The 20,599-nt window shown below is 28.9% G+C and overlaps 1 protein-coding gene across 1 annotated transcript in view; it reads right to left on the bottom strand.

Annotated features, from left to right (window-relative positions):
- Lmpt (Limpet) overlaps positions 1-19,437 on the bottom strand; it is a gene marked incomplete at its 5' end in the record, with an annotated part of 767,445 nt that extends 748,008 nt beyond the window's left edge. Inside the window, 1 exon segment of the mRNA XM_067051042.1 lies at positions 19,355-19,437. Within this exon segment, the coding sequence (XP_066907143.1) occupies positions 19,355-19,437 (83 nt within the window).
- Between the last annotated feature and the right edge of the window lie 1,162 nt (positions 19,438-20,599).

Consider the following 20,599-nt stretch of genomic DNA (forward strand, 5'->3'; position numbering starts at 1 on the left):
ATAGAGAGAGAGAGAGAGAGAGAGAGAGAGCGAAAGAGAGGGGTGTTAAAAGAAATTCACCTAGGAAAATTATTCTTATCAACATGCTGTTAGGCACCTGAACAAACAAAGGAAGATGTAAAAAAACCTAAAGGTAACAGCCGGAAATCTTAAAGTGTCCTGTTAAAACAATAGAACGTTTTCGGAAATTACTTCTTAAATCCCAGAATAAACACACATTGCATTTATTTACATAAATTTCAATAAACGAATAAATTCATTTATATTTACTGCTAAGCCAGACAAATAAAGAAGAGAGGCACAATTCTGTCGTTGCTTCTTATTTATTTATTTATTTTCTTCATAAATTAAATATGTATTGTATTATAGGATAATGAATTCTTAAAGTGTATAAGAGAGTATCTCCCATTTTATTTAGCTTCATAGAAGTATTTTTATATTTCTAAAATTTCAAATCCTAATATTTATTACAATTTTATAGTATTTCAAACTAACTAATTATAATGTGTGTAAAGAATTTATTAAATTTTAATAGCATTACACTAAGGGCTTCATCAGAGCTAAAATTTATACAACTAAAAATTTACAATACAAATTTTGTATCTTTTTTAGCACTGATACAGCACTGCAGAATGGGGCGAAACGATGGCGAATAGTGGTGAACTACTTTATGTCCATTTTTGACCGCATCCCCCGGACTATCTCTGATATGTTTTGAAAAATACGTTTAATCATTTATATATATTATAATAATTTATTTGATAAAATTTTGACTGAAGATTGCCAATCTTAAACAAGTATTGAAATGAAAACCATATGTAAATATGTTTGTTAATCAACCCCAAAATAAGCTGTTAATATGATATAAATTGTCAAATTCTGAGGATGGGAATGAGCTTCTGAAATGTTTACCAATCTTTTAGCTTTCCATTAATAAAGGACATGATTAATTAATCGCATAAGTACTTGTGCGAAGGCTAAAATTATTTCGTGTGATGCCAGGTAGAAACTTTACGAGTCGACTATGTTGAATTGTATCTTCTACGCTGCACCTATTTGGCCCGTGAAACACATAAAGGAATTAGAAAATATTATAAGCGACTACTGTGCAACAAAACTCCCCACACTTAATGGTAAGACTAGAAGGAGAACCCATCCCTGTGGGATATCACATTTTAAAGAAAACTTTGTCCAGGCTAATAAAAATACTTAAAATGAGTTGTACTCGCTTCGTGAAACAATGTTATATAAAACTACAACAGCTAGACAGTAAAAATTGTTTGAGTCTGCAATACAATTGGATAACGCAGATAAGAAAAATATTGGAGAACTCCGGAATGTTTTACCCGATACTACTTAATGATCTTGTAAGTATCAAAATTATAATGGGGAAGATCTTGGATAGATACTGGGAATTTGTCAAGGATAAAGACCTCTTGTTATTACGAGAATCGAACTATAACCCGTGGTACGGTAGGGTCTTTATTAAAACGGATGCTCCTCAAAGCTACCTAAAAATAAGCTGCCCTATAGCTCACTTGAAAATAATTGTCCAACTACGACTCTCCGGTAAATATGCAAATTACTGTAAGAGTAGGTCCACACAAATATACTTTGGAACCACAGAAGCTTTGTCCAGCTTGTAATGGAACGGCACTGGAGGATTGTTTCCACTTTTTGACAAATTTCCCCGCGTATCATGAGAACCGAATCCGATACGTGCCGAAACTAAGCAATATTGAACCGAAATCAATTGTATGAATTTCTGTCTGTGCCCTCGGGATTGGATCTTAAACTCTTTTTTTATATATGTAACACTAAACCTTTTGCTTAGAGCTGGATAACTATCGTTCCAATAGGTAGTTTTTTTTTTATTATTATATATGAAGTTTTATTCTAATGGATTTAGATAGCCCAGCTTGGGTATATTCTTTGTTATTACTTTATATAAACCATCTTGGATTCATCATTTTTGTCAAATTACTACAATTAATTATTTATTTTATGTATTTCACAGGCTAACTCTATTCGTACGGGGGTTGCCCCATAAGCAAATAATTATTATAAACTAAACGCATAATCCATATTAAAACTCCTAAATCCTATTACAGTATAAAAAGTAATAGAAACAACAAGGGAGATAATTCACTAAGGAAAAAAAAAATTTGATTGAAGCTACTAAATCCCAGTGATATGAACTCTAATGTGGCCTGCCAATGCAATCTGTTGGCACCATTCCTAATGACGGCCAATCCAACCTCTGGGATCCACGCTTTTGAGCGGATCTATCTATCTCTGTAGAATTAGTTCGGGTAAACAGTTTAACGAAAGAAAAATCTGTCCATTATACAAATATTTTTAAAAAAAGAGAGAGAGCAGCTATAGTTTAATTTTTAATGTGATTCAATCCACCTTAGATATAAAGATGCCGAAATCTATAGTGGTTGTACTTAAAATTCGAAGGCAATTTTAATGTTAGTTTTGTATTTCCCCCTTATTATTGAATAAGGGGTCATATTTAAGTTATTAAAGATTAAGCGTACGTAGAATATTTAAGTTATTAAAGATTAAGCGTACGTAGAATATTTAAGTTATTAAAGATTAAGCGTACGTAGAATATTTAAGTTATTAAAGATAAATTTGAAATATTTTTATTTCACAAAGCTAATGAATAGCCAAATATTAAAAAATGTAAGAACTTACATTAATTCGAATATACGTTTATGATAGTAAATGGTTTTATTTTAGCATAAATAATAATTTTGATGTTTTACCCTTAGCCTTACAATATAATCTAAATTAAAAATAAACTTTAAAAGTGTCAATTATATATTTTACATCAAGTTTAATAAGAGCAGAAATAGGATTATATTAGACATATTCCAGTCACTCTTTGTTCTTGTCGATGTAAGTTAACTTGATTATTACTCCTTTTGCCTTTTCCCAGCTAATAAATGGTAAAGTTATTTTATTTTTTTTTTTTTTTATTACATAGTCTTCGTGTAAATAGTATTGGCGATCAGCTCCTGGACATATCCATTGAGTTCTATAACTAAACGATACATGAATACTACGAATATTTACTTAGCATATTGGATCTCCACTTTGCTTATGTTGAGTAGGTTTCAGTTTATTTTACGAGCCTTGGTTCCCTTTGCGATCAAATTCATAATTAATTATTAGAAAACAAAGTACTTAGGCTATAAAGATACTTCTTCAATTTAAAAAAAAAAAATCCTAATAAAATCTTAAGGTGGAATTCCTTCAAAAACAAATTGTATATAAATTATACAAATAAAAATTTCTTCCCAGAGTATATTAAGATATTAATAAAAAAATTGTGTAAAAATAATGTCCTTTACCTTTTTTTTTTTTTAATTCATTTCATATTTTATATTATTAAAATACATAACACCGTTATGGAAGAAAAACAAAATTCTCAGAATATAAAATATATATTTTAAAATACATGATTAATTTCAAAAAACATTAATTGAAATCGTTTACTTTTCAGTTCTAATGCAATAAGAAAAATCCTTCAAAATATTTAAGAGATAATTCGTTCACATAAATTTTTAAATGAATAAAGCTGTCTTCCTACAGTGTATTGAAATAATTATCTATATTCTTTGACAATTCTTTGTTAAATAATAAGGCACATAAATAGATACATGTAGTAAAATATATAGTTAATAATTAAATAAAATTTATGAATTGAAGCTTCTGTCATTTATATCTGTACAACTTATTTCATGTTTTATTTTATAAAAAAATAAATCGAGATTTTAAGAATCTAATTATACCATTTTAAAAGTTTAAAAGAATGCATAATAGATATTTAAAAAAAAAAATACGATAATTACTGCCTAAAAACATGATAAGAAGTAATAAGCTTTTCTGTCAGTATGCAAAAAGAAAAATCCTAATTAATTAATGAAATGAATTTTCTGTTATTTCTATTTTTTTTAAATTATTTCATATGTTTTTATTAAAACAAAACAACACTATAGAAGAACAAAACTATTTCATTTTAGCAGCTTAATTAAATGCAAACTGTTTATCTAAAAAATACAAAAATTAATACCTACGAACATTACCAAATATTATATGATTTTCTGTCAGTCTGCAATAAGCAAAAACTTTTTAAAAGTTTTTTAGAAAGAATTTGTGTCTTGCATAAATTAATGTTTCTTCCTAAATGTTAGATGTTCTAAGCAAATGTTTCCGAAAGTATATAGAGACTATTACCTTTTAAAATATTTCATCAAATATTAAGATTCGTACAGAAATCTTTATGATTAGCTATTAAATAAAATGAAATTTTTATCATTAATATTTTGAAAATTGATTCCATATCTCATTTTATTAAAAAAAATAGATGATATTGTAGATTAAGAATCGAGCAATTATATTTTAACACCTTAAAATAATACAAAATATATATTTTAATAAAACAACAACTAATGTCTAAAATCGTCATTAAAAATTATTTGCGTTTCTGTCAGTATGCAATTAGAAAAATCTTTATAAATGAGTAAGAAACAATTCGTTCACATAAATCCTTAAATAAATAAACGTGTTTTCTAAGAGTTTCTTCAGATTATTACCGAAGAACATTCTTTGACTATTAATAAGACATATACATAGTCATATATAGGTATATGTAGCAAAATTTATTACTAATTATTAAATAAAATAAACTTTTAATCATTTGGACTTTTAAAATGTATTACATATATTATTTTATTAAAAATCAAAATAGTACTACAGGTGAAGAACCAAATTATTCTATCTTAACAGCTTAAAATAATGCTTAATATATATTTTACAAATACAACAATTAATAACTAAAACCATCATTATAAATGATTTGCATTTCTGTGAGAATGCAATAAGAAAACCCTTATAAAATATCAAGAAGGAAATTGATAACACAAATTCTTGCATAAATAAATGCTTCTTCCTATGTGTATTGAGATTATTTCTAAGAAAAATCTTGTAGAATTCTTCGTCAAATAATTGAAAATATAGGTAGGTACATACAGAAAAAATATTATTAATTATTAAATGAAATTACTGAAATAAAATTTCTGTTGTTTATATTTATAAAATTAATTTCAAACTTTATTATATTGAAAAATGAAATAGTTTTATTTTAGAAAGTTTAAAATAATTCATAATATATATTTAAAAAATACAATGATTAATGTCTAATAACATCATTAAATATTATTTACTTTTCTTTAAGTGAGTAATCATTAACAAGCTAATATCTACTTTATGACTATTGCTATACTTAAAATGTACTTGGATCATACATTTCAAAAAATCTATAATTTAGATGGGGAAACAGTAACCCATGCTTTACCTCATAGATAAACTTATATAACTTATGAATTAAGTACTCCTGTAAAAATGTGATATTTTAATAGGCTGAAAAAAAAAATCAAAAACTTTCCAATGACAGTTGAATGGCTTTAATGATCCTGTCTCCTTCGACCAAGTGGGTCACAATGACGGCTGAATGGACGAGGATTTGCGGTGAGGCGAGCGGCAAAAATAAACATTGCGAGATTTAAGAGAAGCGAGATACTGGCGATAAGTTTACCTCTATTTCGAAATCCAGACTGAGTTGGCCGGGTGGCAGCGAGGGACTGAGGGCCGTCTCTTATCATCGCTTCTCTCCCACCAAAATATCTTAGTAGTCTATACACTATGCTCTATACACTATAGATGATAATAAGACAATAAAAAAGTTAAATCCACTCTATTGACAATTATCTTCACGATAATTGAGTAGCAATTAGGTTTTAAAGGAGTGGAACATGTAGACAGCTTCTACATGTGTCAAGTTCATGACCTTTTGGTACAGAAACTACTAGAATACATATACAGGTCCTAAAACGGTTAATAAACAGCTAATAAGTTTTTAAAGTAACGAATAACAAATTTTAGGTCTTCCTTTCGGCTTTTCATCAATACATCCTAAAAGATGGATCCTAATAAAAACGTTATAATAAAATAAATTTAAGATCATTAAGTCATGAATCTAATGAGTACCATAATTTAATTGTTCAGTTGAGCGGTATGGACGTAAACCACCTGTTCTTATTATTGACGGACTTTAACAAATCACTTATTAGAAGCTAAGAAACAACAATTTAAGGTCTGCCAGAAATTCGTTTCCGTTGAATTCATATGTAGTATACAGGGATCATAAATAATAATAATATTCTGGGACCCTTTAGCATAATATTACAGGCATTGAAAAGAAGTATTAGCCCCTTAAAGTATAAAAAATAAAAATTAACATATAAAACGTCATAATAAACATATAACATGAAATAATAAACTGAGGAAGAAAAAAAATTAAACAACATTATTTACAGAATATGTAAAATAAAAAAGGAATCAAAATCATATATTATCTCATTAATCATAGAAATACTAACTTCTATTGATATAAATGAAAAATAATTAAACATAATAAACTAAAATAATCAGAAAAAAGAGTCAATTATTGCTTATAAACGTATTTACAAGTTTAAAAGAAAATCGAAAATATCAAAAGTAGAAAAATAAGTAAATAAGAAGGCAAAAAAAAAATATATATAAATTTTATAAAAAATAAAAAAATATATTAAAAATAATAATCCTCTTACAAAACATAAATCTCGAGATATATACTAATAATAATAAAAAAAAAAATATTTGGACATATTTACAGACTATATATATGTGTTGAAAACACCTAAAAATATTTATGTTAAATTGCATCTAACTTTCTATCAACTTAGAATTTTGTTTGAACTTTTTAATTGTTATTCTTCAGGAATTGGATGGATATAAGGTGATTAAAGATACGGGGTTTGAAGGTTGGAAGCGTATTAGAGCAATGAATGAAAGAGGTGATAGAATTCCATTGGGAAGACGTACGGACTAGGAAAGATCTGCCAATGGCTCCGATTCGATGGGATGTATAAAGAACCTCTGTTTTGGGAAAATTTTGAAAAATAAAAATCGGTTTTTGGTGTCCAGTTTACGAAATACTACTCAACGGATTCAATGGGCTACAGTACTATTCGACCATAATTCAACAGCATAATTTCTTATGCCATAACGTTTATGCACGAATCCATCGTTTAGGAACTAAATGCAAAAAACAAAACATAGTTCATTACTTTATTAAATTAATTAGCTAATCAGTGATAGTTTTAAATCCGCTAGAAATACGTTTCTGTGCTAAGTGTAATAGTAACTACTTTTTAAAATTATGTGCAGCTGTATTATATATTTATAATACTGTATCATTTGTTCCATGTCTTCTACGCATCAAAAGATCATAGTTCTAATAAGTAAAAACTCTATCGATGCTTACACATTTCCTATGAGTAAATTAATTTATATTTTTTATTATATCTGTAACTTTATTTTTTAATACGTTAAGTCGTTAGACTTTTTTAATCCTGTCATGCATTGTTTATTATTTAGGTTTAATTTATTACTTTTATTTGATTGTCTTTATCAGGGCTAAAAGAAAAACCTTTTATATTAGCTTTGCCTACTCTGCATCTTTTTATTTTAGCCCTGATGAAGACCAGCAGTGTGGGTCATTATGAAATATTTAATTTTTTTTTTTGTTTTCTTAACCGCAACCCAGACCATCTTCTTATTTTTTTACATTAAATTATTGATTATTATTTTATAAAAACCTTTTAGCATGGATCTTGTGTAAATAAATTAAAAGGTTGAGGACTTGATAGATCCCACCTCATCAATTCAAGGTTAACTTTGTTGTGTTCACTAAATTCTTTTAAAATGGTGTTCTTGTACTATTTTAAAATAAATATTTTTTCATTTCAAAAGCAATTATTTTTTTTTTTTTTCCAAAATTGAGATTATGTTGAAAATGGATATTGGATTTGCAAGTACAAAGGGTATTTTATTTCCTGAGTATAGAAAAACTGAGATATTGGATTTTAGATTATACCTGGAAATTAAACCTCTTCAATTTTCGAGAAATTAGCTTGTAAGATTTCATTTAATTTAATAAGTAATTTACTCTATATTTTAGTAAATCTTCATCAATCAGTACGCCAAAAAAATTTCGAAAATAATGCCAAAGTGGAATATAAGATTATCTAACAGTGGTATATAAATAAAAACAATAACAGTTTAATAATAAAACTAAGTTTAAATAACAAAACCTCGGAGATACTTATTACTATTCTATTGTGGAATCTGGCTCGATCGGGAGATCTCTATTGTGACCGAAACACTCTTGAAAGGTACAGTCAGCATAAAAGTTAAACAATTAGCTCGGAACTGCATACACACAGTTCGTCCGTTGAATATCCAACACTTCCTCGTTAATCCTAACTTCTAAGCCCCTGACCCTTCCGAGCTTCCACACAAGGAGCTTTGAATCTTCGCGAAGCCGTGAGAGCAGTACTTAAGTATTATTGAAAACTGTCCACAGTTCAGTAGAACTTGAGGAACAAATAAAAAAAAAAATTAATTCCTTTGAATTCAGATAGACCTTAAATGTGTTAATCGAGAGAGATTTCGGAAAATAAATACTGACCGATAAGCATACGTCAATGTATTAATCATTACAAACCGTTTGATTAAATAAATAAACTTTAAAAAAAAATAGGCTAATGTGTGAAAAACAATGTTATTTAATCAGTTAAGAAATAAAATGGTAAAAATTATATTTTTTTTTAGTGAAACACCAACAAATTTAAACGAACCCATGGTTCAATGCCCCAGAAATGATTCAGTTCCCACCACTGATTCGCACACACGCTGATTGTTGCTATAAACATTTATATGGTTATCGGCCCTACTTTAATTCCTTTATAATCTTAACAATCGCTGTAAATTTAATGGTTTATTCTGGTAATTGAAGCTAGAAATTTGACTTTCATAGCCATCTATAGTTTTAGCTTAATGTCTTTGTGTCGAAAAAGTGTCTGACTAAGGTCCATCTTTACGATCAGTTATAAAATTCCTAAGCCGGGACCAAAAATATGACAAATAGAAGACATTCATGCCAACATTTGTTCTAATTTAGTCCCTTCCTGGGAGGCCAAACGTCTGCTCCTATTTCTAGACCAACAGTTAAACTAAATGACACAAGTACTCAAAACCAACCGCCAGGATTTCTACGCGGTCTATTGATGGGTCAGGTACCCAGTTTATACGGCTTAAATTTGTGATGAGTGGGACTCCCACACTAGAGTTTAGGAACCTACAGCCTTGCCGACTAGTTGCTAGCTGTCCCAAACTTCGTTAGAAATAATAATTAATCCTTAAAACAATAAAAAATTAAATATCATAAATATTTTTTTAGGCATCAAGAATCCATTCATCATTTTTTTAATGCATCTAACCTTAACGTTCCCATTTGCAGAACTAGAGAGAAAAAAACTCTATTCAAAAAAGTTATGGTGCCCAAACAGTATTGGGCTGCTTAATACACAGCATACTTATACCGAGTCAGATAATTTTTTAAAAATTCTTATGGTGTACTTAAGGCATAGTACAGCAAAGTAGTGTTTGTTTCCTCTCTCATTTTCTTCACTTATCCTCCTACGCTCTTACATTCACGGATTCTGTCAAAGAGTTTCTTGTTTAGTCTCCTTTGGTCTATTCTCATCATGTGCCCGTAGAATCTCAGTCTTCTGATTCTTATTTCGGTTTCCAGGTCATTTATCTCCCTGTTGATTTCCTGGTTGGGTTTTAACTTGTAGCCTTCCTGTGTTTTCTTGGGCCCATAGATTCTCCTCAGGATCCTTCTCTCCATTTTCAGTAATTTTTCCAGGCTAGGGAGACTCCTGTTGAAGACCCCTGAGACTGTTGCCTCCATTCCGTATAAAATTACTAGTTTTATGACCGTGTTGTAATGTCTTATTTTTGCGTTAAACGATAGGTTCTTCTTATTGTATATATTGCCTGTTACGAAGCTTAACATTTCCAACTTGATAATTTTCTCCTTTATCCTCTCTTTCTCCAAACCGTTATTGCATATTATCTCTCCCAGATATTTAAATTTCTTTGTCACTCTCATCCGTCCATATTTCGTCTCTATTACTTTTTTGCCGTAGTTTGTTTTCGTCGTCATAAATTCTTTCTTTTCGTAGGAGACTTCTAGGCCTGCTTTTTCCGCTATTTCTTTCAGAGTATTTATTTGACTAATTGCCTCTTCCTCTGTTTCCACCAGGATGTATATATTCTTTTATTATTTTTAATTCCTTTTTTTCCTTATTATTCTTCATTTTCCCCCATTATTTATCTATATGCCTAATTATATTTTCTTCCCTAACCTAACACATCTTTCATCATTTCCCCTTTTTAACAAACATAGAATAAAATTAAAATACAATTAATAAAAAATTGTAGGTATTCTATGCTAAAAATTAAAAAAATTTTACCTTCAGAACCAATCATTTCCTGTCAAAATTCACTAATTACTGATGGCTAATTATTTGCAAAATACAAAGAACCTCTTTAATTAAACACATAAATTAATGCCTGGATGGCATAGATTGAATATAATAAATAGTATGGTAAGGCGCCATAACAGAATCAGACATTAGAATTAGAAAATACCAACCAAATAAATATATATGATAACCAATTAACCAAAAATCGGCGTTTTTACAACTTCAGTATTGACTACAATTTAGGTGTTGAGGCGGATTTATTTTTGGTGCTCAAAAAGGAATTATTTTTCAGCTCCATAACAAAATAATATTATAGTAAAAAAAACTTTTTACGTTCACGTCTGATAAAAAAAATATTATGTACTTTCTTTCATTAAAATTATTATTCTTATTATTAAAAAAAAACCACTTCCGTGGTGTCTGAGACACACTCTTCGGATGTTCTCTTGTGTCCATCTTTTAGGGGAACCTCTTTGTGTGTAAATTGATTTTTATAAATCAATTTCAAGCATTTCCATTTATTGAAAAGAATATTAGTCAAAAATAATCGTTCCTCAGTAAGAAAACAAGACAAATTGAAAGAAAAAAAATACTGGCTCATCTCCAGTTTTTATTAATCGTATTTATAACTCAAAAGAATTCCACAGGACCTGTCAAAAACCAAATGGTCGGCGAATAAAGAGAAAGAGAAAAAAAGGCATAACAACCTCCGAAGATGAAATTGGATCATAAAGGAGTCATCCCAGTCCAAGTTCAAGGAGAACAGCTATTTCTGCTTCAAGGGACCATCGTTTTTATTTTTTTCTTATGAGGGACCCAAAATGTAATAATTTTATAGTTAAATATTTGTTGTTATTCAACTTTAAGAAAATTTTAGTATTATTTTTTCTTCCACACTTACATAAAATTTAAGGAATCCCAAGTGTGTATAACAGACCAGCAAAGAAGAACCTGACAAAGTCTCTTACAGGTCAAATTACAAAAATATACTCAACAATCTAATAAGAAATTATTTATTTCATTTTTTTTTTCTTCGCATTTTGTAGCATCAAATCGGGTTTATTTATTGTATCAATTTAAATATATTTATCATTGTAATACCTTACAATTCCACAACGATTTATTGAATAAATAAATTAAATCTATACCAGATTTTCTCCAATACTTGATTAATTCAGGATTAATATTGCTACAACTTTTAAACACTTGATTAAATAATGATGTTGGTTCAAAAGAAGGAAAAATAAATAAAATCAATCCAAAGATTAAAATCACTCCATTACATTGTTGTAATGTAATACGAATTGTAAGTTAATTCGAAACTAGCTTAGTAATATGAGTGAACCCACTGGACCCGACTAAGAGCTAAATATCACTTTAAATTGATGATATTAATACAAGAGCTAGATGTTTGTGAATACATACCTTATAGGGAGGATTACACATATCAATTCATTTAAATACCTGTAGTACGTTTTCAAAATGGGCTAAAAACAGCCTTAAAATGACATAGCCATAAAGCGAAACCTTTTAACTCTGCGTAAAATAGATTGGTAGCCTATAAGAAAATCGTTACCAGCCTGAAGAAGTCAGAGGACCAATAAAGCAGATATTAAACCATATGCGCTCCACCCCTTCACCCTCAGGAATATTTTTAAAAATAATGTTGCTCAAAAGTGTATTTTGGAGTATGTTTATTGTACATTGTAAGAACTTTTCAGCTAACACTCAAACATTAGAAAAGGTAAACATAAAAACAGATCTAACAATAATTCCTTATAAACAAAACACAATACTTATAAAACAATGTTGCTGAGCACTACCATGGCTCTTCTTCAGTATCTCACGGGCCACTGTGGTCCATGGACCACAGGTTGGGGGCCACTGCTGTAGAACAACCACCCTGTAAGCAAGAAATGGCTAGGGAGGGAAAAGAAAAAAAAAAAAGCATATCTCCATTTAAGTTTGAGAGGACCAGGCATTTCAAGTAATGGCCATTGTTGAAATTATATGAAACTAGGAAATAGTACCTAACTTTCACACAATTTTCCTTCATTCCTAAATTATGATAACTTTTAACTCACAATAGATTTACTCTTTTATCATGTTATATAAATAAATAATAAAAGAGAAAAAATATTGCTTATATTCAATCGTTTATGTGTTCCGTAAATACTTTTATAATAATCAGAAATAAATAAACTGTAAATAAAATTAAAAAATATTAATTAAATAATTGCAGTTAAGGGGAAGATTTGATTATGGGTTCCCAATACACATGATTGTCATATTTATAAGTAATTAAAATCTTGATTACTTATAAATATGCTAAAAATTAATTAAATTGACAAATTAAATCTGTACTACTACTAGATCCATGGTTGTGCAAGGACATGATTTGGTCAGAATCGCTCTCGATTGCCAGATTATTACCCAATTAAGAGTACCCGTTTAATGAGGTTGGGTGGACTCCGGAGGGCTCCCAAACCCACAGAGATGACTCAAGGCTGTAGTGAAACAGAAAATAATTATCTGCCACAGACAGATTTGAACCTGTGTCCTTGGAGTTAGTAAAATTGAACATTTTAATTAGACAAGCCTCAGATTATTTAATAATAATAATAAAAAATGTATCATTGATTCCAGTACACCATGAGTAAGTGAAGCGCTTTGATTTTTGAACAAATAATATTAACTTGTATAAATAATATTCAAGAACAAATGATCTGTTGAAAGTAAAAGTGGTGTGTCATTTTGTTCTCATTACTCTTCCATTTTCATTTTTAAAAAAATAGATAATCAAATAATCAGTCAGATAGAATTGTGATTAACTAGTTTTAACAAAGAAAGCTGTTATTCCTGACTAAAAACTTTATAGAACTTCTCCTAACTTCCAGAATGTCCCAAAACTCCATTTTTTACTAAATCCAATTTTGCATTGAATGGCTCAAATAATATTAACTAAATTAAATTATGAAAAATTGATAAATACCCGTGTAACAATCATTTGAACTAAACAGAAACCTAATGCTTCAGTCTTCTTTATAATACCAGTTTCAATAAATGATAAATTTAAAATAAAGTAAATAAGAAAAATAAAATAAAAGTTAAAAGTTAAACCAGTGAAAATACTATTAAGATTAAATAATTAAATATGGACATATTTTTAAAACTAAAAAATATAACTTGAAATACAATTTTTTCGCTGTTTAAAAAAGTAGGAAAGCCCAAACACAAAATGCATGAATCAGATATAGATAGTTATTTAAGTTGCATCCCCGACATACATTCAGAATGTCTATTTCAAACAGCCTAAATCAGAGGTGGATAGCATTTCCAGGTCATCCTTTGTCAACTTTCGAGGATGTTTTTGTTTGCTTTGGGTTTTAAAGTGAGTTATGTGTTCCACTAAACTACTTCTCAGTAGTGAATAATGTTGAGTTCCATAGTATGTGAAAAGCATTTGAAAGAGGAAAAAAAAATCCATTAACTGAGATACATTAGAAATAAAAATTTTTTAACGGGATAAGATCACTTAATGTATCAGAGCAATCCTTAGTGTTTATTATAATATTCAATTAGAAATACTAAGAATATAGTAGCTACAAAAATAAATATTAAAAGTATATTAATGCTCCATTATCGCATATGTGCATGATTAATAAAACAAATATTACAATTACAATCAACAAAACTAATGAAGAAATAATTTAATATTCCAACAGAATTGACTGCATCAATAATTTGTCTTTAAAAAATTCATCATCAATATAACACCACAAATATGTGAACAGCAGAAGAATGTTGTTAACTTAATGATGACATAAATGCCAATAAATTTTGATAATAGCTTGTCAGAATACTTTCTAAATCCAAAAGAAAAGAAAAACAGCCCTCTTTAAGACAAGAATGTTTAAGAAAAAAAAAATGTCTAATAATCTAATATGCAATCATTTATTCACTCATCATTTATTATTTATTCACTTCAGTTACTCCAATTACAATTAATCTATTAACAAAAATAAATCAATTTTACCAATATGTTTTTTAATTGAACAAGGTGTTTACACTTGAAGTGTACGTTATTTTTATTTATTCATCAAAAGTATGATTTAATCTTTCTCTGTCATGTAAATAACATCTTATCATTTGTCGCAGAGAAACTACTTATAAATATACTTAGATATCAAACCAATTTCAAGGCAATATTTGACTGCACATGTAGTAATTATAAACAAGACATAGAAGACAAAAGCACAAAATAATTCTACATTCATTCTAGTTAAAATAGTTTGGTTACCTGTAGATACTTTCCATCTGCAGTTCAAACCAAACTTATACTACCATTAAGTCTCAAACTACTTTCACATTTATTATTACAATGTTAATTGCTAAATAAACTTCTTTTATACTAAAACACAAGGTGTTCAGAGAATTTTCTTATACTTAACCCTAGAACGACACACTGAGGTGTCACATACCCCAGCACTTTTTAAATTTTGAATAATTCCTACATGTGTAGCTCTTTTGCTAAACCCCACCATGCAAATAACTGTCATTCATAACATAATTGATTCTGATTATCTGCTGCTATGTGTCAGTCTTGTTTTGCTATTTATTGTGATTTGAACTAGTCTTGGGGTATCTCACACCCCAGAGTGTCCTTAGTGTAAGTAAATAATAAATCCGGTAAACTCTCATTAGGGGAGCTTTTCTCTATAAAAAGGGGCCATCCTTTATTTCGACACACCATACCCATGAATTGGTTCAGCTTCCTCTCATACTGCTTGAGATTTGATGATAAACTAAATAGACAAGAGAGGAAGGCTAATGACAAAATGGCACCCAACCAACAATGCAAGATGATGCAGTCATTGAAGAATCTGGTAAACCACAAGTCATACATGATTATAATTTAAACAAAGGATGAACAGATACTTTTGACCAAATGTGTAAGGGGTACTCAAGAGAGCTATTTGCAATGAACACAGGGCGGCAATATGTTTGCAGTGCAGTGTGTGAAAGAGATCCCTTTGGAGCCCCCACTATGTATTTTATTCATTTTTAATTTAAAAAATGACTTTTCCACCTCGTTTTATGATTCATTTACTTCATATTTATCTGTATTTAAGAGCCATACAAATTATTTTTTTATTTAGGAACAACAATTAATTTTTATTCATTTTTTAGCTAGTTGGCTCATAAAATTTTAGAATATGTGATTTTTGGAAATACATATGTACATAACCCATTTTGAAATTATTTATTTTTGTTACCTAGACCACTTAGTTATTTTAAAATGCATTATAAGCATTGCAGGTTATATCACTTATATTTTATACCAATTCATATGTTGGGGTGTATCACACCCCAGAGTGTCAGATTAAGTTGACTTATAGCAGTGTGTCATTCTAGCGTTAAAGAGTTGAACTTTTAAAGCAGAGTACACTACCTCACATATTCTGTACATGTTGCATACTAACCAGATTGGGAGTGACTAAATTCATTTCTTCGGACCGCAGAGAAATAGATATTAACTGTCACAGGTGGGCAGTCTATCTAATCCAAGCGGTTGTGAACCCTAAACCCTGGGATCCTTACCCCAACATACTCAGTCATCACATTCTTATTGTATACATGTATTAGGGTGGACTGACAAAAATATTTTTTTCTTTTAAAATGCTACATTACATTTAACCTGTCTCTCTGGTAAATAAGTAAAATGCAAAAACACAAAAAAAACAAAACAATAAATTTACTTTTAATCCTCAGTTAGCACAGCGCTACTTAAAATTTAAGAAAATAAGCATTTTTCCATCATTTGTTAAATATCTGAGCAGATGTTTACAAAATAACTATTGGGATAAACTGATGAAAAAAAGTATAGGAAACATGAATAAATTTTAAAATTAATTTATTCAACAAATTAATTAATAGAATAATATCCTTGAAAATTTGAGTTTTCTTAGTTGTACTGAATAATTTAGTATAGCAAAGTCTCATTAAAACTAGAGAGTTTTTCTGTTTGAGTAAATATTTAAGCATTATTAAAATATTCTTCTTTACTTTTCTTTAGTGTCTTTTGGACATTTGAAAGTTGATTTACTGGAATAACTGATCTTAGATGATTGTCAAAAAAGCATAGATCAAACCAAGCCATATCTTGAAATCAGTTGTCATTCCAGCATTAGTTTCAAACATTAAAGGGGAAAACTGAGCCCGCAGTTCAATAACTATGAAAAATTGTGAGTTGTCAATTTTTACTGTATTGTGTGTGAGATTATGGAAATAGTCTGCCATCTAAGGTTTTAAGCTGAGGCTCTACAAAAGTATAGAACATGCTTCCAACACACATAAGGTTGTAGTCAACTTCCTTTGTAATTCTTATATACCTGTAAAATGCTGTAGAAACAAAAAAGTAAATACTTCTAAATAGGCTGGATCATAGGTTGGAAGTTATAAAATCTTCAAGATTCTGGTCTGACAAATTACTGTAAGTAATTGACACTATGATTGAAAGAAATGTCTATTTTACTTCCCAGAAAACTTGGTTTTGAGTACGATTGAACTAAATCCTATACAAGAAATGAATTCCTGAAGTATTCACAAGACTAAAAATCTAGATTCTAATGGAAAAGTAATCAAAAGCTGTAAACTATCCAAAATCAACCGCTAGCAATAGAATTTAATGAAATGGTAGATTGGAGTTTCAGTACCTTTTAACACCACCTTTGGTACGAAGAGTAGCCAAAGAAAGTATCTATTCAAAGATGAAGTCTGATGAAAATGTGGAGTAATAGTCTTTTCATAAATGTTTATGGCCCATGGAAGCAGTTGAGCAGTACCTGAAGTTGGTAAATGAAGCAATTCCTGGTTTATTTTAACTAAATTTCTTTCAAGGTCATCTATGCTACGTTTTTCCATTAAATTATTTTTAAAATAGACACTAACAACACAGTGAAAGAATTAAATTATAACGACCTTGACCAGGCAAATAAGGTAGATAGGGAAAAGAAGGAAATCTACAATAAATGAATCCTTTCCTTAAGGAGAAGTTCCGTGAGGGCTTCGAAGAACGAGACTTCAACGTGAGAGCCCCCTGGTTCGGAGTCCGTGGAACGATTCCCAGCACAACTAGGAGATTCATGGAGCTTAGGGTCCAGGACATGGCTCGGTTGACAAAAAATATAATACTTGACTCCCTGGGAATCATACATCACCACATTCATGGAAATTAACGAGTGGGGGAGTTTATCCAGAGGAGGGATGGCATGCATGCAACACATATTTTATTTCTTGTTTTATCTATTACTTTATTATTTTAAATATTTTAATATTTGTTATATAAGGGAATTTGTTGATCAAATGAAATAGGGGTTGTGAAATAGAAGGGAAAGAAAAAAAAAAGGAATAAATTGAAAAACTTGTAGTTAGTTTGTAGACTGGTATTCATTGTAAAAGAAAACTGTGGAAAAAAAAAATGTTATCTTTCTATTATATTACATCATATAAAAATATGTAATTTATATATGTCAAGTCACGGAGTGATCAGTATGCTGTGTAATGTAGCAACCCGATGTATTTGGGCAGCATGAATGAATAAAGTATTTCTTTCTCTCCTTTAATTTTTATTTAAAAAGAAAATCTTTTCTAGCTTTAAATAAAATTTGTATTTTGTGGAAAATGCAGCTTTTTAAGAGTACTGCTTTATCAATAAACATTTTGAATGAGTTCATATTAAAATTTTTGTATGCTTCAAATAGTCTTTTGTACAATTTTATGCCAATAGCCACTTAAATAGCAATAAATACTTATTTCTAAGTATTTTGCAAATATTTAGTTTCCTTCATTTAACTTCCAATGAAGTCCAAACTGGGGATTAAAATAATTTTTTTTTTTAATATAATATACTTTACCTTTCTTTCATGGTACAAAAGAAAAATTTTCGGCCGACCCTATTAAGTATATAGCAAAACATAATATAATGTAGGTATATGTGGTAATGTGTTTGATAATTACTATTTCGATCCAATTTTCTATGGGGATATTAATCATTATGTTTTTCTTTAGTAGTGTCTTCAATTAATTAAGACACTATTAGTGTTTTTTCTTTAGAATATTTTTTAAACAATCTTAAATTTTATTTATAATTTAATGAAAGTGTAGAAGCCTTATTAAGTTCAATCCTTTGATTAGTAATTTTGTGAATTCATAGGTATAATTTATATTTACGTAAGGCATATTAGAATAGAAATATAAAATATCAAATACATATAATGATTTTTGCAAAAACAATCATACATTTAGATAAAATTTATTAATATATAGTAAGCAGAATAAGTTAGTAGGAAAATAATAGATTAACTGACAGTATATGGAAATCATACTTAGCAAATGTAATGTTATGTTTTCTTTTGTTTTTATTACAAGAAATAAAAAGGAATTAACCAATTACAAATAAATAACAGAAACAAATTGATATATTTCATCAAAATCAGAAGGTTTAAGTTTCAAGATATACAACCAAATTTGTCAGGAGTATGAGAAAAGGCATGACCACAGAAGGGATATGACTAGAAAGTATATCCAACAGGAAGTGCTTCATGTGGAAATGATGATTTCCAAAGCAAAAAAAACTGTTTTTATAATAATTACTGTTATGTAAATAATTGCAGAGTTAAATATAGAAAATATCTAACAATTACGAAGGCAGAGGTAATTCTTAATAATATCCTTAACCATAAATACCAACAGCAAAGAACTGACTGATTTAAAATGAGAAGTTGATAAAATTAAACATTAATTTTTTGTAACATGTACTTAATATTAAAATAACTTATTTAATAAAATTTTTAAAAATTAAAATCCATTCAGTACTCAAAATAAATAAATAAATCTGTACCAACCTCCAAATATGTTGTTCAAATCCCTGGCACTTGTCACAAGACAGGCATGGCTGGCCTTCGTCTACTTCTTGAATTAAAATCCCCTGGAAAAAACAAAATATCATTTTCTTCAAATACACAGCAATAGTAGTAAATATTGATGTAATATGTAATTTATTAAATGGAATAATTTTATTATTCCTTTAAAAGATTTAAAGATTATTAAAATAGACATTCTTGAAATTCTAAAAAAAAAAAGTTGATTGGGCTCTTTTATTATCATTGGAAGAAAACAATTTTTTAGCAGGTTCATTAAAATTCAAGTTGCTAAATCAATTAATAAAACTATCTTCATATTAAAATAATTTTTCATGCATTTAAAAAAGTTTATAAGAAAAAATTAACTGATTTATAATGATTTAGATATATTATCAATATAAAGAAACCAATATGCAAGAAAAAAAAAAACAGGATTGTATCACTCGCACAATCAACATGCCTTCCATACTGATTTCATCCAAGACTTGTCATAAAAAATTGAATTATCCTCAACCATGCTACTTGTTTAACTAGAAAAATTTGTAACTGTTTTATCTGATATTAGACTCTGCTTTGTCAGGATGCAGTATCTTAATCACTAAAAAAGGCACAAGTTACAGCATTTCTAATAGGTTACCATTTGCTAGAATTAAATACATTGCATTTTAAGGCATTAAATAAAAATAAAATAGTGAATTGACTGTCTTATAACAAATTTTAAACTAAAGAAATATTTTTTATGCGTAAATCTAAAAAAAAAACTACAAAGAAGATAATGCACTCTTTCAAATGAACCTTATTTGATTTGAATAAAGCATTCTCACTTCAATACCTTTGCAATTAAAGAACCAGTGAACCAAACATGTGAATGTTAGTGAGGTTTTGGTAAGATAAAATAAAAAAAAAACTATACAACATCTATTTTTATCTGACCAATCACTTGTAAAGATTTTCCTAGTTTTGTACATTAAACAATGAAAATACCATATTTATAATTCACTCCTCTGCAACATTCGCTAATAGTTGAATACTTCCTTATCATTTTTATCAGTCAACTATAGGCCAAATATTTATTTTTATGAAAGGAATATGGTCCGGGTGCGGTCAAGAAAAACTCAAATAGTAGAAATATACTAATTTAATGAGCCAACGTTTCGCCCCACGTTGCAGGGCTTCTTCAGGGCTATTTTGACGGCAGTCAAAACTAAAATGACAGGTCATTTTAGT

The sequence above is a fragment of the Halyomorpha halys genome, unplaced genomic scaffold, assembly GCF_000696795.3.
Source record: "Halyomorpha halys isolate HHAL.00 unplaced genomic scaffold, Hhal_1.1 Scaffold458.1, whole genome shotgun sequence".
In the NCBI taxonomy this organism is placed as follows: Eukaryota; Metazoa; Arthropoda; class Insecta; order Hemiptera; family Pentatomidae; genus Halyomorpha; species Halyomorpha halys.